The sequence below is a fragment of the Diceros bicornis genome, chromosome 19, assembly GCF_020826845.1.
Source record: "Diceros bicornis minor isolate mBicDic1 chromosome 19, mDicBic1.mat.cur, whole genome shotgun sequence".
Lineage (NCBI taxonomy): Eukaryota > Metazoa > Chordata > Mammalia > Perissodactyla > Rhinocerotidae > Diceros > Diceros bicornis.
This window is the reverse complement of record NC_080758.1, coordinates 10,794,382-10,819,947: the sequence shown is the minus strand read 5'-3', so window position 1 is coordinate 10,819,947 and position 25,566 is coordinate 10,794,382. Positions and strand designations below refer to the sequence as shown.

Below are 25,566 nucleotides of genomic sequence, written 5' to 3'. Positions count from 1 at the left end.
TAAGACGGTAGCTGAAGCCCCCAGTAAGATGGTAGCTGAAGCCCTCAGTAACACGGTAGCTGAAGCCCTCAGTAAGATGGTAGCTGAAGCCCCCAGTAAGATGGTAGCTGAAGCCCTCAGTAACACGGTAGCTGAAGCCCTCAGTAAGATGGTAGCTGAAGCCCTCAGTAAGATGGTAGCTGAAGCCCTCAGTAAAACGGTAGCTGAAGCCCTCAGTAAGATGGTAGCTGAAGCCCTCAGTAACACGGTAGCTGAAACCCTCAGTAAAATGATACATGAATCACACACAACAGTCATTCAAACCAGATGATTTCTAAGTCTCCTTCTAGCTCAGTCATCCCCAAACTCTAAAAAAACCAGCTTCAAGTCTCTGAATGAGTCAATTTTGGAGCTAGGAAACCATGCAAGTTAAGGAAGGCCAAGCTGACGAGAAGCTGGAACTCCCACCTCAAAGAGAACAGAACTAAACACAGGCACTTCTACTCAGGTGATACCCGTTACTCTGAGTCACAGAATCATGCAAGTTGAGAGGTGGGAGGGAGCTTACTGAGCACCACCCCCTCATCTTGGAGCAGAGGTTCCCACAGCTCAGAGAGGAGAAGTGTGTGGGCTGAGGTTGCACAGCAAGACACAGGCAGAGGCGGAAGCTGATAAGGCTCCCCCCACTGTCCCACGCAGTCTGGCGGGCTACAGGGAGGGAAGGAAAAAGCAAGGAAGACCTCATCTGCGAGAAAGGGAAGTGATGGAGGAGGGATGTCCTTTAGCCTAGCAGAAATGCCTTTCTCACTATCAAGAGTTAAATTCAAATGTCTTCAGGGGCCACGCAGATAACGTAAATAAGCTGGGCACCCAGTGCAAAGACTAACCTAAAGACAGTCACACTCAGACTTTTTTCTTTTTTTAAGAATTATACCACCAGGGCACGGCTAAATTGTCTGGCACTTGTGTGCAGATTAGCAAAAGATACCTCTTCCTCTGCACCCTTGGCAGGCACGTGTCAGAACACTGTCTGGATAAATATGCAAATGTGAATGGTGCCCTCATGATATGCAGTGCCCTCGTGCAGTGCACAGCCTGTGCAACTGTACCCAGTGACACCCAGAAGACTTCTCTAGGCTGTGAGCTGGGGACGTCTGTCTACATTCCATGGACTCTAAAGGCACTGAAACGCCACAGCAAAGGTCATGTGGAAACAAAATCCACATTCAATACTTAACTCCTAAATCAGACCCGGCTAGCTCTCACCTCTGTACTGACGCCCAAGGCAGACACCAAGAAACCTCCTGCCTCAGGGACTTTGCACTGGCTGTTCACTCTCCTACAACACTTTCCCCCAAGATAGTGACACAGCTTACTCTCTCACTGCACTCAAAATTCTGTTTAAATGTCACCTCTTAGAAAGTTCTTCCCTAAGTAGCATCCTCACCACCTCACCATCATCTTCCATCCCCCACCTTCCACCTTATTTTTCTTCTTATTGCCTTTTTAGCACCCAACAGATTGTAGATTTGTTTGTTTGTTGCATGTCTCCCTCCACGAGAACACCGGCTCCGTGAGAGCAGGTGGTTTTGTCTGTTCTGATCACTACTCTATCTCCATCTCCATTCAGTCAACTTCTTCCATAAAGGACAAGACAGTAAACAGTTTAGGCTTTGCAGACCACACAGTCTCTGTCGCAAGGAGTCGACTCTGCGGTTGTAGCGCAAAAGCAGCCACAGACAATATGTAAATAAATAGGCGTGGCTGTTCCAATAAAACTTTATTTAGAAAAGCGAGTGGTGGGCCGGATTTGGCTGACATAGTTTGACGACCCCTAGAATAATGTGCCTCACACTCTACTGTGCACACAAATCACCTGGGGATCTTGTAAAAGGCAGGTTCTGACTCAGCAGGCTGTGGGGGGCCTGAGATCCTGCATTTTTAACAAGCTTCCAGGGGTGTCTGCTGCTGGGCCATGGACCAAGCTGAGTGGGGAGCACCCAGCACAGCGCCCGGCACGCGGTAGAAGCCCAATCAATATCTAAGGAATAAACAGATCAGCAGAAAAACCACTCACAGTCCCACTCAACACTTGCCTTGCTACTTTTTTTTTTTCTTTTCTTTTCTTTTTTTTTTTTGGTGAGGAAGACTGGCCCTGAGCTAACATCCATGCCCATCCTCCTCTACTTTATATGGGACGCCGCCACAGCATGGCTTGCCAAGCGGTGCGTCAGTGTGCGCCCGGGATCCGAACCGGCGAACCCCGGGCCGCCGTAGCGGAGGGCGCACTTAACCGCTTGCGCCACCGGGCCGGCCCCTACCTTGCTACTTTTTAACCCTGGCATCCTGCCCTTGCTGATGCCATCCATTGCTTTTATCCTCAAGGTATCATTTTCTGGAGGAGAGAGGAAGGCCCCATCTACAGACGTGAATACAGCCAGTGTCTGCTGATGGATTACTTTATGTCACTAAACCTGGGGTCAGGTAAATGCAAGGCTTAACAAACACGTACCTAACACAGGTTCCAAAACCTGTATTTATCAGAGCAGTATTTACAGTTCTATAGTAAATGTCAAATGAGGAAGATGGGATTTCCTTAACAGAAACCTAAGTTTCACGGGGAAGGTCTATTTGGTGAACTAAACGATGCCAAGAAGATCAACCCAGCTTCACTTCTTATTTGGAAAATCGAAATGCGATGCCTTTTTAATTTCAAAATAACTGCCTTGATCATTAAATGGGAATTTTAAACGTATGGGGCCTTCTGCCAAGTCCTTTATAAATTGTAACACTGCTGATGATGGTGACGACAACAGTGACTACAACCACAAGGACAGACACAGACCCCTCTGGAAGGACACTCAAGAAACGGGTGACACTGGGGCCTCAGGGAGAGGATGTGGCCACCCGGATCCTGGGTGGGAGGGAGGTCTTGCCATCTCTTGAACCTTTCAAATTCTGCACCACATGAATGCATTTCCTTCCCAACAATTAATTCACGAAAGAAACCAGAGCAGTCTGCGCTTAGTACCATACTAACTGTCTTACACACATTCCCATCTCCTACAGAAATCCTAAAAGACAAGTAACATTCTGCTCAATTTGCTGTTGGGGAAACTGAGGCCCCAGGAGGTCAGATTACCCTTGTTCACAGTCACACCACTAGCATAGTGAGAACGACTCAGGCTGAAGGGCAAAGATGGTCCAGTAGGTCCCAGGACCGGCTAAACGATAACCAGATCCTTATGGTTCGCATGTGGGAGCTAAGCCCAGAGACGCTGACGTCTCAGGCCCCGAGCGCAGGCTCCCCTAGCCTCCCGGGGCTCTCGCCCAGGCTCGGGGCCCTCGCACCAGGACATGCTCGGGAGTGTCCACAGAAGTCCACCCCACAAGCCGGCTACTGTTCTGTACCTGGGAGGGGCCTTCTGGCTGCTGTGGCCAAACACAGGAAGAGAAGGAAGCCAGGTGGGGGGGCGCGAGAGACACCGAGGGACAGAGCCTGAGCAAGCGGACAAGGGAAAAATCTGACTTGATGCTCCCCCAGACTGGATTTATTCCCTGAATTTCCAAAACACTTAAGCAACAATAAAAGCCCCTAGGAGCAACCTGGAAAATTAGCTCAGGATCATTAAAGATTTCTATTTCTTCTCTGTGGCCTATCTAGTTAAGAGTGTAGGCTTTGCGGGAGGGCCCCATGGCTTACCAGTTGAGGGCACGTGCTCCGCTACTGGCGGCCCGGGTTCGGATCCCGGGTGCGCACCGAGGCACTGGCTCTCCGGCCATGCTGAGGCCGCGTCCCACGTACAGCAACTAGAAGGATGTGCAACTATGACATACAAGTATCTACTGGGGCTTTGGGGAAAAAAAAAGGAGGAGGATTGGCAATAGATGTTAGCTCAGAGCCAGTCTTCCTCAGCAAAAAAAAAAACAGGAGGATTATCGCGGATGTTAGCTCAGAGCTGATCTTCCTCACCAAAAAAAAAAAACAAAAAGAGTGTAGGCTTTAGAGCTAGACCATCTGGGTTCAGTTCGTGGCTCATCCACTTCCTGTGTGACCTTAGGTAAGTTACTTAACTTCTCTGTGTCTCCAAGTACTGCCTAGAAATAATGGTAGCATTATATCCATTTATACATGGAAAGCACTTAAAACAATTCCCAATCTTATTTAGATCTTGGTAAATGCGATTTTCCCCCTGGTGTCATCAAAATCCCCTGATATAGACTTGACTCTGTGAGCCGGGCTGGGAGTGAGTACAATGAGATGAAATGTGCAGGCAGGGAAGAAAGACTGAAAGAAAATCCACCCAAGCAACAAGAGCAGTTCTCTCCGGGTGACAAGGGTGCTATTCGATTTCTTTTTTGTATTTTCCTGTATTTTTTAAACAATAAGTACATATTAAAACAAGAAAAAGTAAAACAGATACTTGAATAAAAATTCAAGGAGCACAGACACGGAAATATATACATTACATAGTATCTATATAACACACGTGTGTCTATTTATATCTAAATATAGATATAATTTATACGTGTGTGTCTGTGTATCTGTATACACAAACACACACGAACTTTTTCAAACCGGTGTCAGAATGTTCACAATCAGCCTCCCCCAAGCAATGGGCCTGACGACCATACAGAACAGTGGAAATTGTTTGGCCAAGGAGCCCAACATACGTGCTTTTTTTTTTTTTTTTTTTTTCTGTGAGGAGATCAGCCCTGTGCTAACATCTGCCAACCCTCTTTTTTTTTTTTCGCTGAGGAAGGCTGGCCCTGGGCTAACATCCATGCCCATCTTCCTCCACTTTATATGGGACGCTGCCACAGCATGGCTTGCCAAGCAGTGCATCGGTGCGTGCCCGGGATCCGAACCGGCGAACCCTGGGCCGCCACAGCGGAGCGCATGCACTTAACTGCTTGTGCCACTGGCCGGCCCCCCTGACATACGTGCTTTTAAATTCACTTCCCCCCATCCGGGCTGGAGGACCTTGAGCAAGCCCTTTGACCTGGCACAGAGCACATGTTCAGCACATGATGGGCGCTAATGTCATCCACCGTATCATCATATCTAACTCCCATGCCCCCCGGCTCCAGGGGTGCAGCATGAAATCAAAACTTCCACACGAGAACAAACGCTCCCTTTCTTCTCCTAACAGGATGGCGCAGAAGGAAATCAAGAAGAGGAAGAAGAAACACTAACAATGAGCACGCATTGAGCACCTGCTGCGTGCCAGGCCCTGTGCGATGCACTTCGCTGTATTAAGTCATTGAGTCTGCAAAAACCCTGGGAGGCGCCCATCAGCATCACCCCCTCTCATGAGCTGGGGGACCTTGAGCCTCAGTTTCCCCATCTGTACACGGGGTTCTAACAGCCCCACTACCTCCTGCAGCTGGCACACAGGGAAAGCTCGGTCAGCGTCAGCCTCTTTGTCACTAGCGACCATGTGCTCCTTGGGGAAGGCACTCAATGCCTCTGAACCTCAGTTTCCCCACTGCCAGAGCAGGGACAGCATGAGTCACTCCACGTGATGCGCTTGTGTAAAGAGACGTGATGCTGGGCAGAGTCAGCCCACAGCCTTCCAGGAGGCTCAGAACAAGTGGTGTAGCCCCCCCGCTGTCTCCCGGGATCCAGAGCACGGCTCTGCTGCTCTTGCAGAGGGGGCAGGGCCCCTGAGAAGCCAGCACCTCCCTGTTTGCCTTCCCAGCCCCCTCATGGTCCAGGTACTGATGGGGTTGTTAGCGGAGTCCGCGCCTTCAGAGGCGGTTACGAGTCTCATTCACGGAACCAAAACAGAAAATGCTGAATGTTCGACCAAGATGTCTTGGCCCCCCTACCCGCTAAACCCACGGGGACCCCGAAGCGGGAGCAGCCGGGGACAGGGGAGCTCCTCCTCGTGCACACCAGCCGGCCTGCAGATGGGTCAGAGCAAGACGGCTGGGGGCCCCAGAGGGGTCCCAGGTGAGGTCACAGTCCCTCTCTCCTGCGGGATGCTGGAGCCAAAGGTGCTTGAAAAGCCAGTGCCAGCAGACGCCTCCGTCCTCACGGGACCAGAGAAAGCCTTTCCTTCGCCCGAGTCCCTCAGTGGAGACAGTGGGGGCGAGGGCGGGATGCGCACACCCAGCGTGGGTCCAGTGCTCACATCACACCGCCGGGCACCGCCCAGAGCTGCCGCAGAGGAGCCGTCCCCAAGCCCCACAGCATCTTACCCTCCTGGCGAGCCCCAGCTGGGGCGCTCCTGGCGACCCCCAGCCGGCCGGGGCAGGTGAGGGATGAAGGAATGGGGGAGAGACAGATGCAGCTAAAAGCCAAGCTCAGGGCCCCACTGGTCACCGGCTGCCTGCCTTTAGTTGGCGATGTCGGCTTCCCCCTGTGCCTCTCCACCCAGCTGTACAATGGGAATAACAGCCCAACCCCCTGTGTGGTCGAAATATGGACAAAATATGGCCCCTGTGACCACTCCAGCTTCCTCAAGGATGAAATAAGGTCATATCTGTACCACAGACAGTGTGTAAATAAACAACCCTGAGTGCCCTCCGTTTCCTAGATTAGTCTCAGATTTGGTTAACTCAACCAGAAAAATCCTGAAGGGGCCCAGGATCTAACCTGAGGCTAGCAGAGCTCCCAAGACCTCAGATCCACATCAGTCGCTCTATTTCTCAATAAAAGAACAACGCCAGATTAAACGCCTGCTTTGTGCCAAAGATCACGCTGGGCACTTCTGTTTAGAATCCTGATGGCTCTTGACAAAACAAAACAAATAATCTGAAAGATTACTTCAGCATTGAAGAAACTGCAGCCGCAGTTACCCAGAGGCCCAAGGCTAAGGAACGCCAGGACTGCCTGGCCCCAAACCACCTGCCCTTCCCGAAAACTTCCAAGACTCAGCACAGACCCAGGGTTCAGTGTGGGCTCTGGCTTCAGACCTCTTGTGTCCAAATCAACGCCACCACTCACCAGCTGGGTGACATCAGGCACGTTGCTTAACCTATGTCCTAGTTTCCGTGTCAATAAAAGGAGAGTAGCAATCCTACCACCTACATTCCATGGCATTGCTGCAAAGATTAAGTAGGTTACTCTAAGGAAAGTACACAGTAGGTGCTCAGTAAGTGTAGCTCTCATCATTACACCACAATGCCCAGCCAGTAGGAGGGGCCCCCCAAATTGTTTGTGGAACAGATGAAGCTTCCTCTATGTGTTCCCATTGGTTGGCAGACATACGGCAAGCCTCAGACTTAATCTCTCTTTTTGGAACAATTGTTTCTTCAAGATTCTGGAAGCTTTCTGTTTTCTGCCTACATTCGAGTGCAATGTTTTACTGATGCTCATTCGTGATAACTTATCTTCCAATGTGAACTGAAAGCACCTCCTGCTCACCGAGCCTTGGGCGTGAAGATGCGTGAGCAGGTGTTACCCTCCAGCCCCACACCAGCTCGTCCCTCCACACCTGTGCCCGCTCCGGCCCCCGCCCTGGACACCCTCTCCTCTCCTCTCCACCTGGCTCACCCTTGGAGGCCAGCACCTCTCTCGATTTTTTCACCAGGCCCCTGTGACCACTCCAGCCTCTGCCACGGTCACACACAGGGGGCCACATCTGGCTATGGATGCACATGGTTTGGACTGGACTCTTAAAAGTTGTTAAATGAATGGCCAGTGTTATAATCAAGAGACTGGTGCAGACAGCAGGGGGTGAGGACGGCTCCTCCTAAATTGTCCCCAGCACCCACACCCTGCCCCATCCCCGTCTTTAAACGATAAAGCCACCTCTAGAAGAGGCCTTCCCTCTGCAAACAGAAGGAGGCTCAACCCTGGAAACCCCGGCCTTCCCAAGGCTGCAACCACACCCACACCTCTCGTCCACAGCCAATCTTTCAAAAGTCCAGTTAGCCTGACTTTCAAAATATCCCCAGAATCCAACCACTTTCTCATGCCTCCACCCCTACCCTGGTCCGGCCACATCCTCTCTGGCCTGGACCGTGGCAGCGGCTCCTCACCCGCTCCCTGCTTCGTCCCCGCCCCCGAAAGTCTATCCGCATCAGCAAGGCAGCCAGAAGCATCCTCCCAAAACCTAAGTCAGAGCCCGTCGCTCCTGGCTCCCACCTCCCTGAGACTCAAAGTCCTACAGGGTGTCCCAGCCCCAGTCCGCCCCTCCTCTTTCCTCTGGGCCCCCGCCTCCTCCTCTTCTGACCTGCTCCTCCCACGCGGGCCTCCCCTGTTCCTAGACCACGCCCGGCCTGGCCCTGGCTGTCCCCTCGGCCAGGAGCTCTCGTCCCAGATCCCTGCCCCTTTGACCCCCTCATCTGCTTCTCTGCTCAGATGTCCCCTCTCAGGAAGGCCTATCTGACCACTCCCCAGCCCCTTGCCCTGGTAGTTTTCCCACAGCACTTATCACCTTCCAACATACTATTTAATTTTCCTATTTATTAGATTTATTGTTTATCTCCCCCGGCCAGAACGTCAGCTCCACAGGGCAGGAATTCTTGTCTGTTTTGTTCACGGCTGTGCTCCCAGCACCTGGAACAGGGCCGAGCCCATGGAAGGTAAATATTCCAAACAAATGAATGAACGGGCAGAGGAACACCCAATGATCTCAGACCACACTCCCCTCCTCGGAGCTTGAGCCGCCCGATCGCCACGCCACTCCTCCAGAAGGTCTGATGGAACCTTCTGTAGACGCCAACACAGCAGCCCGGATCGAGACAAATTAGCATCAGCAAGATCTGGTTCCTGTTTCATGTCTTAAAATCGGGGGGCCTCCCTAAGCAGGAAATTTTATTAGCCAAATAGAAGCCAACATCCCAGCCAACTGCCAAAGGAGCATGGCTCCCTGTCTCGGCTCCAGCGTCTCCTGATAAGGAGAAAACCCCCTCTGGCTTCTTTCTTCCCTTTCCGTGATATAACTGAAAGTGAGTCGCAGAGAGTAGAAACGCTGAAATCCAACGGGATGAAAATCACTATCTCATCATCCCTTTTACGCGACGAAAGCTCGTCAGCTTTACTGGCGTCCTCTGGAGGGGGGAGGGGGTGGGGGCGGGGGTAACCTGGACAGGTGCGCCGCCGGCCCCTCACAATCCGCCCTGTGAAGCTCGTTACGCTCCCCAGGACGAAACAGAGACCAGGATTCTGCATCTGTAAGGAGTTTCCCCTAAAGGAACGACCATGTTTTTTCCATATGTCTGAACATCTGTTTGAAAGAATCAGGAGTATTGTCTTTGGAGGTGTGTACTATCGTTAAACGTTCTCATATTTTCATTACTTTCTCACTAAAAGGATGGCTTTCCAATCTTTCTTTTGGTTGACAACATGTCCCAGAGAGGGGTAAGAATAATATTTTTTGAAAGCCCCAGCGCAAGGATGGATAAGGAAGGTCACGGAGTGTCCTCTCCTAGGAATTTCTATGCGGGAATATGGTTGAGGGTCTCGAAGTAGACGCGGAGAGGATTAATGACAATGGCGTTATACAGGCCGCTCTCACCGGGGGACTCTTAGATTCCATAAGCTAATGCTTAAAAGCGCAACCTCGCAAAGCTGCCTGTGAACGGAAGGTTTGTCCACCACAGGACCACTGCACCCTGTCCCGAAATAGAAGGAGGAAATGATGGCAGGCTTCCACCAAAAGGCGTGTGACTCTTTCGAGGTGAATCAAGTGGTTCCCTTTCTCGTCTGATCCCTACAGACCAAAGTCAGACCAAAGTCAGACCAAAGAATTAAGATTCCCTGGCTCCTTGGAAAGAACCATAAACTTGTTCTATTTCAAGGGGATTTAGAGCTTTATAGGAGAGCCTGTCTGGGCCTGGCTAACGGTGCGTCTTCCCTAACCAGACAATTCTGAGAAATCATATAAACGCAGCCTCTCTCTTTATCTCCCTTTCTGTCTGACAAACCTTGAAGTAGCACAGTCCTTGTTTACCCCCAGAGGATAACCTTGAGGATATTTGGCTTTAGCCAAATCTAACGCAAAGTTTGATTTAGTAGCCAAAACTTAAAAATCAGAAATTTCACATAAAAATTCAGATTCCTAGCCCCCCTTGAAAAATCTGTAAAACCTGGCAACGTTGGACCCACATGCCCACGTGGCACAACCAACGGGGGCTGAAGAGTGGCTGCCTCCTTGAGACGAGGCACACACTCTCTGTGCCCTACTCCCCACCACTCCCTATTGCTCCTCGACATTTGGCCAATTCAGTCATTCCTCTCACTGCCTGACCCCCAATGAGCTTGTCAGTTTGTGACACTGTTTCTCCAATCTCTTCTTTGGTTCTCTCCTTAGTCAATTGCTTCTGGAGAGACGCAGGTTGCTATTGAGGGCGTGGGAAATAAATCCTTACAAGTGGATACACACTAAGCCCTCTAATAACAGCACGTGTGGTCCTGTGCCATTCCACGGGCCTGAGAGTTAGAAAGTCCAGGACTCTGCTTCTGAGCTCCAGGCTCATATATCCAACTGCCTACTTGCCATCTTTGCCTGGACGCCTCACAAGCCCTTCCTACACCTCAAACTGAACTCATAATCTTCCCCTAAGAAAGTCGCTTCTTCCCCAAGTCTTCCCACATGGCATAGGACACCACTCTCTACCCAGGTGCTCCTTCACCTCCCACATCTAAGTCAGCACCAAGTCCTGAAGATCGTATCATAGAATCCACCCCTCCCCTCCCACTGCCACCTCCTAGCCTTCACCACCTTGATCTTTCTCCCGGCACTGCCACAGCCCATCGATCTCATCTCCCTGCCTCCTCCTTACTCCTTCTAACACAATCCCTAGGGAGAAGCCCGAGTGATCTTAAAAATGTTAAGGGGGCAGCCCGGTGGCGTAGAGGTTAACTTCGTGTGCTCCGATTTGGCGGCCCAGGGTGCACAGGTTCGGATTCCGGGTGCCAACCTACACACGGCTTATCAAGCCATGTTGTGGCAGGTGTCCCACATATAAAATAGAGAGAGGGGCCGGCCTGGTGGCACAGCAGTTAAGTGCATGAGCTCCACTTCGGCGGCCCGGGGTTCACAGGTTCGGATCTCAGGCACATACCAGTGCACCGCTTGTCAAGCCATGCTGTGATGACATCCCATATAAAGTAGAGGAAGATGGGCACAGATGTTAGCCCAGGGTCAATCTTCCTCAGCAAAAAAAAAATACATATATATATATATATATATATATATATATATATATATATATATATAAAAATCAGAATCACCTTGCTCTCCTACTCAAAAACTCATCACTCTTTCCCCCTTGCTCTGGAATAAAATCCTAGCTCTTCACCTTGGTTTGTGAGTCCTGCACAGCCTGGCCCTGCCCACCCATCACCCTCCAAGCTAAATTCAAGTGACACTGTCCCTCCTTCAGCTCCTCAGACACATCAAGTTCTTCCTTGCCTCAAGACTTTTGCATGTGCTGTGTCTTGGCACAGGACATTCTCCCACCACTACCAAAAGAGAAGGAGAGACACAGAGAGGAAAGGCATCATTCCTCTCTTTGCTGGCTCTGTCACCTGCTGACTCTGTCACCTGCTCCAGGTCCCAGTAGGCAGGTCACCTCCTCAGCGAGACCCTCCCTCTAAAGCAGGTCTTCCAAGTACTTTCTCTTGGCCTGGTTTGCATTGTTGAAGCATTACCCCCGAGTTGTGAATCCAACAGATGGGCTCCGAATCAGCCACATCTTGCCCTGGAGTCCAGGGATCCTTCCAGCTGGCCTCTCTGACCCACCCACATCTCAGCAACGGTCACACCAGAACCATCTGGCCTACTTTGCACCTCCGGTGCCCCCTCCATCAGGCAGGAACTGCGTCCATCTCACCCATCTTTGTATCGTCGGCGCCTAGCACGGTGCCCGGCACACGGCAAGTCCTTGAGAAAATATTCACCAAATGAATGAGTCATGAGATCTGCAAAGCATTTAAGGTTTGGAACAAACTTTCTCCCAAGACCAAGTGACATTCAAGAGAAAAAATAAAACAGCCGAACATGGCATATGCCTAAGATTTTTTATTTTAGATTTAAAGAAAGAGAAAGAAATAGTCTTGTACTCATTTTACTTTCATATAAAGAGGAGCATAAAACCACTAGGCATGCAAAAAAAAATAAAGTTTTATAGTGTGGCAAATAAAAAAGAGAAGGGTGGGGACCAAGAATTGAGAGGGGAAAAAGGAGCCGTGGTACAGTACAGAAATAGAAACAGATGTGGAGATAAAGAGAGAGACAGAGACCAAGAGGGAAACCAGCAGAAGCACCGGGCAAGGTACCAAACAGGGCTTCGCTGCTCTTCTGGGAACGAAAGGGCAACCTCCAGATTTCGAAAGGGGTTTTCGCACCTACTTAAAGGTTAAGAGCATTAGTTTTCTTCAAGTCCCCTCTTTTCTTCATTTTTCAAAGAAGTTTAAAAAAAAAACTGACTTCCTATGCTAAAAATCAGGGGTTAGCACATTTCATTTTTGAAGAGAACACAATCTATTCAAATGATTTTTTTAAAAATACATCACTATGTGTCTTTTAAGGATATGGCTACAAATTTTTAAGTCATACATGGGGTTTTCAAAGTTACGAGCAAGAAGAGGGACGGATCCTTGGGGGCTGTATGGAGGAGCATGAATTTCAAGTGCAGTATAGCGAGTGTCTTTTGAACTGCACACCCAGCCCATTCCCTTCTCTGGAACTTGCCATGGCCCCAGCCCCTGAGGAATGAGCGAGCAGAGCCTAGCAAACCAGGATTTGGGCTCCAGTGAGCTGGTGAGGGGCCTAGAATTGGGATAGCATATCAAATGGATAGGCAGGAGCGTGGGCATTTTTCCTCCAGGCGTTTTCTGCCTGATGTGAGTGAGGGGGCAGGGAGGGCTGGTCTGCAGAGAGACGTGGACGATCAGGAAAGTTGTGTAGCAGGTGGAGCCAGACACCCGGGTCCAAAGCCCGGGTCCACCACTCAATAGCTGTGACCTTGAACAAGTTCCTTGACGTCTCCTCGACCTACCTGTAACCTGCTTCATAAGACTCTTTTGAGGATTAAATGAGTCAACACATATAGCACTTGGAACAGGGTCTGACATGCGGTAAATGCTCGCTAAGTGTGAACTATTATTACTACCACCTTGCTAAACTGGAAGCCTATGAGGGCGAGGATTTCTGGCTGTTTTGTTCACACCACATCCCAGAATCTAGAAGCATGTCTGGCACATGGTAGGTGCTCAACAGACGTGTGTTCAATGACCAGAGAATGAAGATACCACAGCCCGAAAAGGACTGAGACCACGGACAGAGCCTCCTGCCTCTCCTCCTCATCTCGACTCCTACCCCCACGGAGCAGTCAGAGGGGGGCTTATCAAAGCCTAAATCAGACCACGTTTCTTTCCTGCTTTTCCCATCTCAGGATAAAAGACAAACTCTCCCCCATGGCCACCCACACCCTGCATGCCTTGGCCCTTCCTACCTCTCTCTCCTCTCCCTCTGGCCCTACATGCTCCAGTTACACAGGCCTCCTCAAGTTCCTCTGCTGTGGTCTGCTTCCTTCTGCCTCGGGGCATTTACACATGCTGTTCCCTCTACGCCTCCTCAGCCCCAGTCTCTTCCTCAGGGAAATCTTAACAGTGAAATCTTCCTCATCTACGTTGGCTCCTCCATTTTACACACCTAGAGCCCCTGTGCACTTTTCCTTCACGCCACTTGCCACTATTTGTAATTTTATCATTTGCATGATTATTTAGTCAATGACTCTCTACCCCCTAGACCATGAGCTCCAGGAAGAAGGAGACCATAACTTCTTTTTTCATAGTATTTCAGCATCAAACACAGTACATGGCAAAAAGCAGGTGCTCAACAAATACTTGCAGAAGTGACTCCCCAAGTCCAGGTTCTTCTCGAGTGGAATCTCCTGGCCTGTTTTATGCAGTACCCCAGTAGCCTCGTCATACAATCCCCTTTTCCTAATATGCTTTGAATGAATTTCTCTATTATTACCAAAGACTTTGATTCCAATACACACTACACCACCCTCCAATCCAGGAAGTTAGCATCCAAGAATAGATAAGCCTAGATCAATAATGATATGAAGACTTTCACTTCCAAAAATCCATTTTCAGGCCTGACAGAGTAAATGGTACCAGACCAGCCCTTCCACCATAAACAACTATAAAATAGGACAAAAGCATACAAGTCAACTGCTCTCGGGCATGAGACAGCAGGAAGCACAAGACTGTGGTCCCTGAGGGTAGGAAGCACAGGCAGTAAGCCCATGTTCACTCCAGCTCTCTGCCTGGGGACAGCTTCCCCACCACACCAGGGAGTGGGGTTCAAGCAGAGCACAGTGGTCCTGCTGAGCTGAGAGGGCAGAGCTCAGAGTCCTGGGCTGCAGAAGCAGCTGGAATCTGTGGGAAGGCATCAGAGAGGAGTAAGGTGCTGGGGGAGCCCTCAGTCCTAGGCCAAGGTCTGGGCTGTGTAAGTGCAGAGAGAGAATGTGCAGAACTTAGCAGAGAGAGAAACACTGCTATGGGGTAGAGAGGGGAACAGAGAAACTACAGGTTGAGCAGGGCTGGCATACTGGAATTCCAGCCCACCAGAGAGGAGTGACCTCCCCACCAAGCATTAAAAAAGGCTATGCCTTAGGAATAGGGCATGCCTTAGAGTGAGGGCTACTCTAGGCCTGCTCTAGTAGGGTCTAAAACCAAGGCTCAACTAGATCTACAAAGGAAGGAGTTGAAGGCTAACCCCATCAAGTTGAAGGGCATGAGAAACACCTTGAACTTTCCACAGGCCTACCCTAACAAAGTGTAAAATCAAACCTACCCAAGTTCAAAGTGATCAGCCAGTAAATGAACTCCTTTAGAGGAAGATAACAAAATCCAGAGTCTCTACAATGTCCAGTATACATTATCATCACAATGTCAGAATATAGTCAACAATTACTAGACATGCAAAGAAAGAGGAAAATGTGACTTGTGGTCAGTGAAAAGAAGCAATGAATAGAAACAGATCCCAAGATGGCTGTGATGTCAGATTTAGAAAAAGCAACTGCCAGGATTTGTAAGTTCCTAGTATTATCATAAAAAGCCTGAACCAGATATACACACCCAAAGCACCTGTGGAGATTTTGGGGTTTGGGGTTTGTTTGTTTTTGTCTGAACTCTACTCATGTCATACAGCTTCTAATTAAGTAGTTTCAGGAGATGCTCAAGAATCTGCATTTTTAACAAACACTATAGAGAGTTCTAATACCCACGGCATCAGATTGTTATCACAGAATTCCTATCATAGAATACTTCCACTTTAAGGCAAATGGAAAAAAAACAGTAATTAATTTAAATGGACTGAAGGTCTGGTTAACTGAGTTGGTTGGTGGGCACCAGTCAGCAGTTCCTGGTTAACCAGAGTATACAATTAAAAATATTTCAACTCTAATTATTTTCGAGAAGAAAGAACACTTCCCTACTTATTTTGAAAAAAAAAATTGTGGTTAAATCAAAAGCCACAGACATAAAAGAAAATGATTAAGAAAAAACAGGAGAAAATACTCACTGTATAATGTAGAGTAAAAAGAAGAAAAATCAAAGTACAAACTACATCAAGTATATAAATGTACAGTAATAGATATTGGCATGTTTGTGAATAGAAAAAAGGCAACAGGAAATACATCAAAATGCTAATAATAGTTATTTTAAGTAGTTTGACTATATATAGCTTTAATTTTTTCCTACTTTTCAGTACATTTTTTTGATTTTCCTCAGTGGACTCTCATATGAAATTTAAACACAAAATGATGGCTTCAGAAACCTATCAATACACAAACCTCTACAGAACTCTAGCACTTTCTCAAGCAGAAAGAGAAGGGGAGAAGCAGCTTGAGCGTGAATATCATCGCTACTCTTATCCAGCTCAGCAAGACTGGCTTCTGAGTAGCTGGATTGGCTTCTGACACTAATTCAATCTCCAATTTCCCATCCCTCAGAGGAGTCAGAGGCTGAGACACATACCTCATCCTACTAAGCAATAGGCAGTGACTTAGCAGAAGCGGATCACCTAGCAACAGATGAGGGACACAAAAGGAAGAGAATTCAAGTCCATACCTGAACCACAGGGTGGCCGCCAGTTGGAGCTTTGACGGCCCCTCGGCTGCCTTCGGTCTCGTAGTGGGCCCGGTGATGGGGCTTGGGCTGCACCTCAATCCGCAGCTCATAGGAGCCCGACTGGTGGGAGAGCGGCCACTCAAGTGGAGGGAGGGACGCAGTCACTGGGATGCTACAGGAGGAAACAGATTCAGCCATGTGTAAAATCAGTCAGAACCAGTCAACCTGTACAGTAAACGTAAATGGCCCCTTTTCTGAAAATCATGTCCAGGGGGCATATGAATAAAATGCTGGCTGTTGGAAGGCACGTATTGCTCAGACATGATAGGTGGGGCTGCTCAAAAGGTAGAGATCTTTTTCTTTCTCTTTCTTCTTCTTTGCTTTCTCTTCCATCCTGATGAAGACAGTAAGACTGACATCTTCAATTTATGAAGATAATTTTATTATATGTTAGTTCTAGCATGTTTCTAACTGCTGTAACTTCTTTTCCTCTGGGAATTTTGAAGATTATCACCTCCCACCTCTAAAAAACATCCCTTCGCCAGGATGTTTCCCTTTTCCAGAGGAGTGAGTGTGGGAGAAGGAACACTGAAGTGGAAATCAGGGGCCCCACATGTGTCACTAACTTGCCACATGACTTTAGGCAAGCAACTTCATCTTTCTTATCCTCAGTCTCCTATAACCACATAACAGACGGACTAGGTGGCATCTGAGAGCTGTTTCAGCTCTTATTTCTATGTGTGATGATCTCAATTAAAAGAAAACTTTAGGGAGAAGCCATTTCCAGTCACAGTCATTACTTCTCGGTCAAGTGTAGAACATCTAACCACAGAAATGTGTCTGGTTTTGGTATGGATGAGCCAGACCACTCAGACTCCCTAAAATTAAATGAAGAGTAAAAGTCAAGAACACGACTGGAGTTACACACCCAAGTTCAAGTCCCAGATCCATCTCTAACTACCCGTGTGTCTTTGAGCAAATGCCTCTATCTCCCTAGGCCTTAGTTTCCTCAACTGTGAAAGGGGAATACTAAGATCATATAAAGAGCTTAGCACAATGAGTGCTCAACAAATATTAGCTTTAATTATTTTTTGCTGCAATATATTGTATATTTCAAATAGACAGTTACTAAATAGACAATCTGACCTTAGTTAATGGTACTAGATATACACGCCTTTACATCTGAGGTTGTAAGATCTTTGAGGGCATGCCTTAAGTTTCATTTTATTTACAGTCTCAAACCCACGCAGCACACACAACAGGTACTTGATATGTGGTTAGAATTAAGTCATGTTAAGAGTTGACTGAGGTCTTGATGATCTATCTGGCCCATTCCTTCAGAGCCTCAGAGAACACAAAGATGTCTTCCCAAGATCATCCAGCAAGACACAGCCAAAGCTCCAACTCCCAGTCCAGTGCCCCAACCACATCTCTACACTGTTTCTTATCTTACTAATTTATTTAAAATAGGTCCAAGAAAATATCTCATTTATGGAACGACTCTAGAGCAACGTCTGACATTTGATAGGTTCTCGGTGAATAGTTAATGAATGGATAGATGGACGAATAAATGAGTGAATGAATGAGCGGTTTTATTTCAAAGAATCCCTCTATATTCAAAGTAGCTTTGAAGTTGCAAATGCATGGATTTGTGTCACTATGTCCTGATTTTTCACATATGGCAAAAATCATTCATCCAATCAGGATATTCTGTCCCACTAAGCCCAGAGCTGCTAGCAGCTGACATTATCAACTGGACTTAGTTAAGCATTTGCAACGAAGTCAATTCCATCCCTTCTCTATCACAGCAGTACCAAGGGGAGAATGGAGGGGGGTGGGCGCCCATAAACTCCATCAGTGCCAGAGTCGAACTTGAACATAAATCCAACTTAAAATTATATCCTCACTACTCAAGTCAATCTCTGCCTCTTCTTTCCAACCAGATTGTCTCCTGAAGTCCCTCTTACCCTGAAATCTTAGGGTGTCCACAGTGCCTTTATTTCTACCTTAGCTACTTAGTGCCAACATGGCTTCAAGCGTCTAAATATCCTTATTCTCATTATGTATGCAAATTAAAACTTTTAAGTTTGCAAAATAATAAGGCTCATAAAAAAACCACTTCTCCTCTGTATTAATATCTTTGGGAGTATCAAAAAATTTAGTGAGCAGAAGATTTAGTGAGATAACTCTAAGTATCAACTCCCAATTTTGTTTGGTTCCAGAATAAGTCTTTGACTACTAAAATACAATCTTAAGAATTAGACCATCGGAGCCAGTCTGAAACTCTGTATTTGAATTCCAGCCCTCAGATAAATATCATCATGAGACTTCCCTGAACGCCCCATCCTCTCAATCTTATAGAAAACTCTTGCAAATATCTCATTGGCTGGTGGGAACTGGCACTCATAAGGGACTAAGGCCCTCTAACACATTCAGAACCTTTCCGACCAAGCCACCAGTGGAGAGGGAAGGATTTTATAAATAATGAAATCTCAGAGAAATGCAAAACTATCACATTTTATAGCAATGTTCTTCCCCAACCCCAATCACTAAATAAATCACGTTTTGGAGACTGATTTGCAGCAGAAAGAATGAGGAGTCAAGAATCCTGAATTCTCACAGCCAGCTCTGTCATTAACCAGCTGCGTGATCACAGGTGGGTCACTTCACCCCTCTGAGCCCGGGTCTCCCAACCTGTCCCAGGGGTTGGTCTTGATCAGCACTTCCTAAGGTGGCTCTGTGACACTCGAGCCACAGAACTCAGAACTGCGTGGCCAAATGGCCTTTGAAATCTCTGTAAATTCGGTCCGCAGCTGGGAGGGGCCTCTGCACAAAGGCATTGATTTAACTCTGTTAAACCCAGAAACTCCTTCTTTAAGGAAGACCAATTGACCTACGATGGCACAGGTGTTCTCAGAACCTCTTTGGAGGACATATAAGACTGGAAGCTTCGTACGGTCCCTTTTGGTCTGGGGTGGGGGTTGAGCCAAGCGCAGTGGACAGGGTCTTTGGCTATCTTCATCCCCACATCAATCAAAACAGCCTACCATCACCTATGTTGGTGTTCAATTCAATATTTTATTTGAAAAAAAAAAAGAGCTTCCATTTGCTAAAAGCAAACAATGCTTTGAAAACCACGGGATAGTGGTAATCTGAAGCATAAGGCTTCAGATCCTTCATCTAAGAGAACAGATAGAATTATTGTCTGCTCCTAACTTCTGTGTGCCTCATTTTTCTCATCATAAAAATGAAGATAAAAATAATACCAAACCAGGTGTATGTGAGAATTAAATGAAATAATACATGCAGAGTGCTTAGAATTCCACCCGGCACACAGCAAGCATCCTTAACTGCTGGTGATGATTACTGTCACTATCACCACTCTAACAGCTATTGGAGCCCAATCTCCTAGCGCAAGGCTTGTCAATGAGGAAGCAGTTTCTAAATGCTCCCTCTATAATAACAATAAGATTCCCTTATAATAATAACAGCTGCCCTTGTTTTGTTTTGTTTTGTTTTTGGTGAGGAAGATTGGCCCTGAGCTAACATCGATGCCCACTCTCCTCTATTTTGTATATAGGATGCTACCACAGCACGGCTTGATAAGCAGTGTGTAGGTCTGCGCCTGGGATCCAAACCTATGAACCCAGGGCCCCCAAAGCAAAGCATGCGAACTTAACCACTATGCCACTGCGCTGGCCCCCAGCTGCCCCTGTTTTGCACTGTTACTCTGTGTAGGCTCTATGCCAAGAATTTGATATATATCATCTCACCTAATTCTTGAAAAAAAATACCATGAGGTAGGTACTATTATTATCCTCATCTCACAGGAATGAACCAAGGCCCAGTAAGGTGCTCAATAAGAAAGATGGCCCAGATTGATTAGCAATGTCTGCCCTGGGCACAGCATTAGAAAGGTGCTCAATGAGAAAGAGGGTCCTGCATGATTAGTGACGTCTGTTATGGGCACAGCAGGATGGCAGCACCAGAGAGGCCCATGATCACACAGCCAGTGAGTGGCAGAGCCAGGACTCAAATCCAGTCCTTAGAGACCCCAAGGCCTACATGGATCTATCTACATGCATCTCTTCAGCTTGCCAAGATTTTAAGCCCCTTGAGGATTATGGCTTATACGTTTATTTTTAGGGCCTTCCTATCACTAATTGGAGCTCTGAAGCACACAGCAGATGCCAACAAACTTCAACTCCTCTTATAATAAGAGAGAAAATCCCACGTGTCAAGGCTTGCTTTGTGCTCACTAGAATGTCAGCTCCATGAAGGGAGAGGTTTTGCCCATTTTGTTCACCACTGTCTCCCCAGCACCTATAACAGTGCTGGCACACTGCAGGTGTTTGAGAAATACTTGTTGAATGAATGAATGAGCCAGTTGCCAGGTAAGCAACCACCTGCGCTCTATGACTGCACCCTGATCACAACCCCACAGTAAGCGGGGTACACTTACACCCATTTTACAGATGGGGAAACTGCGGCTCAGAGAGTTAACTTCCTTCTTGAGGTCTCACAGACAGCAAACGGAGAGTCAGGATTTAAATCTAATCTAGCCAACTCTAAATCCCACGCTCACAACCAGAAAACCTTCTCTCACAACTAAACCACGGAATAAACCGTTTTCAAAGGCGACTCACCTGCAGATGGGAATAGCGGGCACCAGCTGTTTGGGCCAGGTTGGCGGCACCAGCAAGATGGACTCGGGCGCCGAGTTCCTCCTCTCCTCCTGCTCGCAGGGCCCCAGGAACTCCACGGCCGGGTAGATGTGGCGGGGCAGGCCGGCCTTGGCGGGGGCGGCAGGCACCGGCGACGGGTCGGGGCTGGTCTTCCACATCTTGGGGGGGATGCCACAAGGCGAGTCCGCGGCGAGGCTGTTCAGGGCGTCCATGAGGACGGCGGAGCCAGCCGTGGGGGGGTACCCAGCGGGGGCGCCGTCGTCCCGGGGCTGCGGCGAGGGGCTGCGGGAGCGCTGGGGTGAGGCTCCGGGCAGGGGGGCAACCAAGGCCCCGGCGCACGAATGCCGCCGCTTGGCACCAGGCGACGAGGAGCGGGAGGCCGGACGGGGCACGGGCGAGTGGCGGCCCAGGCAGCTGTCCTCAGCGAGGCTGGTTCGAGGTGACATTATTGGCGAGGTTCTGGGGGAATAATGAGCAGGGATGTTTTGAAACTGGGGACACAGGTCGTCGGGCCCGCCGTTATTGGGCGAGACGCAGGGCGAGGTGTAGGGGGAGAAGGTGTCGGAAATGAAGCTGGCAGAGGAGCCGCTGCTAGCGGGGCTCAAGCAAAGCGGCTCGCGGTAGCCCTCGAAGCCAGGCACCGGCAGGGTGACCCTCGGGCTGGCGGCCACCCCCGGCAGGGGCGGCTGCTCCACCAGGAGGCCAGTGTCTGTCACGCGGAGGGGCCCCCCTGCCTGCATCAGTTCGTGGGATGGAGTGATCTCGATCCGAGGGCTCAGGCCCGAGGCCCCCGCTGGCTTGGCCGGGATCAGAAAGTTCTGGGGCCCTACCCTATCCGGCTCTCCGAATCGGCCGGGGGGCTCGCCAGAGAGACTGGCGAGGGGGCTGTATGGCTTGAGGCCATAGTCCAGGACATCATCGGGGTATGCGAGTCCGGAGGGTGGGCTGGCGACTTTATGTGCATTCGGTTCTTCTGGAAAGAGAAGGGGGGAGGGAGGGGTCTTTTTAAGCCTCTAAAACAGAACTCTCCACGCAGAGCAATCACAGGTTGGGTTTTGTCTCCTGTTGTTAATTTTTTTTAAATCCCCACCTCGCCAAACCCCAAGCTGGAACCTCCTTCCCTCACTAGAAGGAAAGCGAGGCCACTTCATCCCAGATTCCTTGGGGAGAGAGATCGCAGCGGGAAGAGTTTAGTGCAGGTGCATGGAGCACAGCTCGGCCTCTCCGGGTGGCATTAGCCTGAGGCCTGGGTAACGAGCTGAGCTAACGGCTTCCAAACTCTTGTTTCAATGGAACCCTTCGAAGAAATGCATTCTATTTCACTACCCAGTTCACACCATCATTTTCACTCACAACTGAAACAAAAGCTTCACCAAACAATACTTACCCCTGCTACATATGAGACACTCTTATATTCCCTCCTGTCTGGGGTTATTTTGTTTAAATGCTGGTCACAACTCATTACACAGATTTCCTGTCCCTCCAGTGGGTCGTGACCCACAGTTTGAAAAACACTGCTCGAGGCCCATCCCATCACTCTGCGCGTGTGATACGGCTACAGGAGGCAGAGAGAGGCTGCACCGGCTCTGTAGTCCACAGAGCTCTGGGTGCAAATCCCAGATGTTCACGTCCAAGTGTAAAAAGTGGCTTAATTTAGAACCAGGAATTCTGAGTCACGTCTCATCTTGTGCCATTTTACAGATGAGGAAGGGGAGGGGAAGAGATTCACCCAAAGACTCAGAATGAGCAGGATTAGAAATCCCACAGATGAGCTACTTGGCCCCCAAAAGCAGAGGCATGGCTGTCTAGTCTCCCAACTATTAAAACCAGTGGATGCAGAAGGACCTAACTTTCTCGTGAACAGTGGCCTCCCAACTCGGGCTTCTGCTGCCACCTCAAAAGGACCCACAGCTGGAGGGTGGAATTAGTGGAGGAACTAGCTATTCTTTCCCGCCACCCCTCACCCCACTCCTCCTTCCAGACCCCCAGCTCCAGAGGCCCCTCCACGTGCTCTGTCTGTTACATGGGTCAGCCTCGACTCCTCTCCCACGCCTTACATCCAATCCATCAGCAAATCCTGACGCTCTCCTGCCACAATATAAACCACGTCCATGCGCTGCCCCCCTCCACTGCGACCACCCTGGTCCGCACCACCGTCCTCTCCCACCTGGGCTGCTGTGGTCACCTCCTCCCTGGTCCCCATTTCTGTCCTTGCCCCTACCATCTGTTCTCTGCAGAGCAGCTTTTTGAAATGTCCATTTAAAGGCTTCCCAGATGTGCTCTCAAGTCCTTAACACACTTCTTCCCCCAGCCCGGGCCTGCCTCGCCTCTCCCACCCATCCCCACCCTGACGTGACAACAGCCTCCCTGACCTCGGTGCTATTCTGCGAGCAGCTCCTGCCTTGGAGTTCTCAAGTGTGCGGTCTCCTCTGCCTAGAAGCTCTCCCCCGAGGTCTTCACATGACTGCTCCCCTTAAATCCCTCATGTGTCTGCTCAGTCAGCACGTCCTTAGCCTGGCCCATCAAAAAGATCTCCATCCCCACCCCAGTGTCATTCTCCATCCCCTTTCCCTGCCATCTTTTCTCTGTCGACACCTGTTACGGGCTCACATCGCATCAGAGATTATCTGCTTAGGGAATCTCAACCCACTAGATCTGGGCAGGCAAACTACAGCCCATGGGTCAGATCCAGCCCACGGACTGTCTTTGTAAATAAAGTTTTATTGGAACACAGCCACTCCTATTTGTTTAATTACATACGGTTGATGGCTTGCTCTTGCACTAGGACAGCAGAGTTGGTAGTTTCAACAGGGACCATATGGCCCACAAGGCCCACAGTACTTACTATCTGGCCCTTCATACGAGTTTGCAGCCCTGCACCAGACTCCACGCCCCACGAGCGTCGGAACTACGTCTACCGTGGTTTGGCATTATTTGCCAAGCATCCAGCACAGGTACTTGTAAGCCGTCCGTAAACATTTGTTGAGTGACTAAGCAAATAAGTAAATGAAAGAATCATGTCCAAGGGCCTCCCAGCCAGAAATGGGACCTCTCCCTCAAGTTGTGTGACTGGCCCCTTCCTTGGGGAGCCGAGGTGGCTATGTAGGTAATCCCCACCCCCCGGTGCCCTTTCTGGGCCAGCCTGGAGTGCGTGCTGTCCAGTTTAGCTGAGCTGATCTCATACGGTCTCATGGGGCCCAGGGGATAGCCCAGAAATGACTTCCCACAGCTCTTAGGATAAAGCTGACCTCAGCTAGGCCAGCCCGGCTTGGCCCTGCCGGACCCTCTAGCCTCACCTCTCTCTCTGGACTCCAGCCAAACCGGCTGCCTTTCTGTTCTTAGAAAGCACCTAGCTCCTTTCTGCTCAGGACCTTTGCACTTGCTGTTCCCTCTTCCTCAACAGCTCCTCCCCCACCCAGACCCATGCCCTTCTCTACATAACTAAAGCCACTCATTCGATCCAGCAAAAGTGTCATGTGACCTCCTTGCCTAGATCAGACCCCACTCACGCTTCCCTGCTCTGCTCCATGCACTTCTCACAACTCCAGTGAAGTCATTCTGACGTTATCTGTTTACTGTCTGCCTCTCCCCCAGCCTCCAGCCCCACTCTCACCAATCAGTAAGTTCCATGAGGACACCCACACTCCCCACTGTGTCCCTAGCACCTGGACAGGACCTGCCACAAAGCAGGCCCTCAAAAAGAAATAATTATTGGTTGGCAGAATAAATAAATAAAGTGAGTTCAGAAAAGTCTATGTGAAATATTTAAACTACTACTCAAAGATGCTAATATCCAAACCAAAAGGTAGAAAGATATAACCTCGAGAGAGTAATTTGGTAATATCTATCAAAATTCCAGACACATGTATCCTTGGAACCAAGCAATGTCGCTTTTAGAAATTTATCCTGCAGATTTACTCTCATATGTGCATAAGATTAGTTAGTACCGCCCTGCTTATAATCTCAAAAGACTGGAAGCAACCTAATGTCCATCAATTGGGGATGGGTTAAATTCTGGTCCATTCGTACAATGAGATACAATACAGCTACAAAAAGGGTTGAAAAAGTTCTTTCTGCATTGATATGGAATGACCACAAGATACAGTGTTTAAGGAGAAAAGTGAGATGCATACAGTATACATAGTGTAAAAATGGAGGATGAGAGAATGTACACATACACACACACACACACACACACACAACGCTGACGGTGTACAGGCTTTCTCTGAAGTTACAGATAATAGTGACTTCCTCCAGGGACAGGAACTAAGTAATTAGAGAGCAGTGGCAGGGCAGAAAGAAGACTCTGCTTTCTGACTTACATTGAGAAAAGCAGCATTATTCCCAAAAGAAACATTTTTTAATTTTATTTTAAAGGTGGTGGTGGAGGTGACATAACACGATATATAGTAATGACACCCTGGTTTTGGAAGCAGGAAACTGAGATCTAGTCCCGCTCTGCCACCAACTAGCTGTGTGACCTTAGAAAAGTCCCCCACCCACTCTAGGTCTCAGCTTTCTCATTTACGACAGGATGGTGTTAAACCAGATCAGTCCCCTCGGTGGCTTCTGGCTGTGAGATCCTTTGATTTTTCTAGCCAGAGTCTGTAGGATCTAGAGTTCTTGCCAAGTTGCAGTTCAATATAAACTTATATTTGTGTGTGAAAACACACACACACACACACACACACACACACACACACACACACGCCTTCCTGGCAGGTAACAGAGCATAGATTTTTAATCTAGGAACAGATCAATGTCAAATCCATGTCTGACAACATTCTGATAATCCACCGCCCTGCTAACCAGCAAAACAAAACACAAGAAGTCTCTTAGCGAAAATTCCGGCCTTATCAG

General features: G+C 48.8%; 1 protein-coding gene across 2 annotated transcripts in view; it reads right to left on the bottom strand.

Annotated features, from left to right (window-relative positions):
• NFATC2 (nuclear factor of activated T cells 2) overlaps positions 1-25,566 on the bottom strand; it is a 144,386-nt gene that overhangs the window by 104,798 nt on the left and 14,022 nt on the right. For both annotated transcript variants that reach the window (XM_058562461.1, XM_058562462.1), the window contains exons 2-3: positions 20,668-21,679; positions 16,022-16,193 (exon numbers count right to left, since the gene is read on the bottom strand). In XM_058562461.1, coding sequence (XP_058418444.1) covers positions 16,022-16,193; positions 20,668-21,679 — 1,184 coding nt within the window. The remainder of the gene's footprint in view (positions 1-16,021; positions 16,194-20,667; positions 21,680-25,566) is intronic.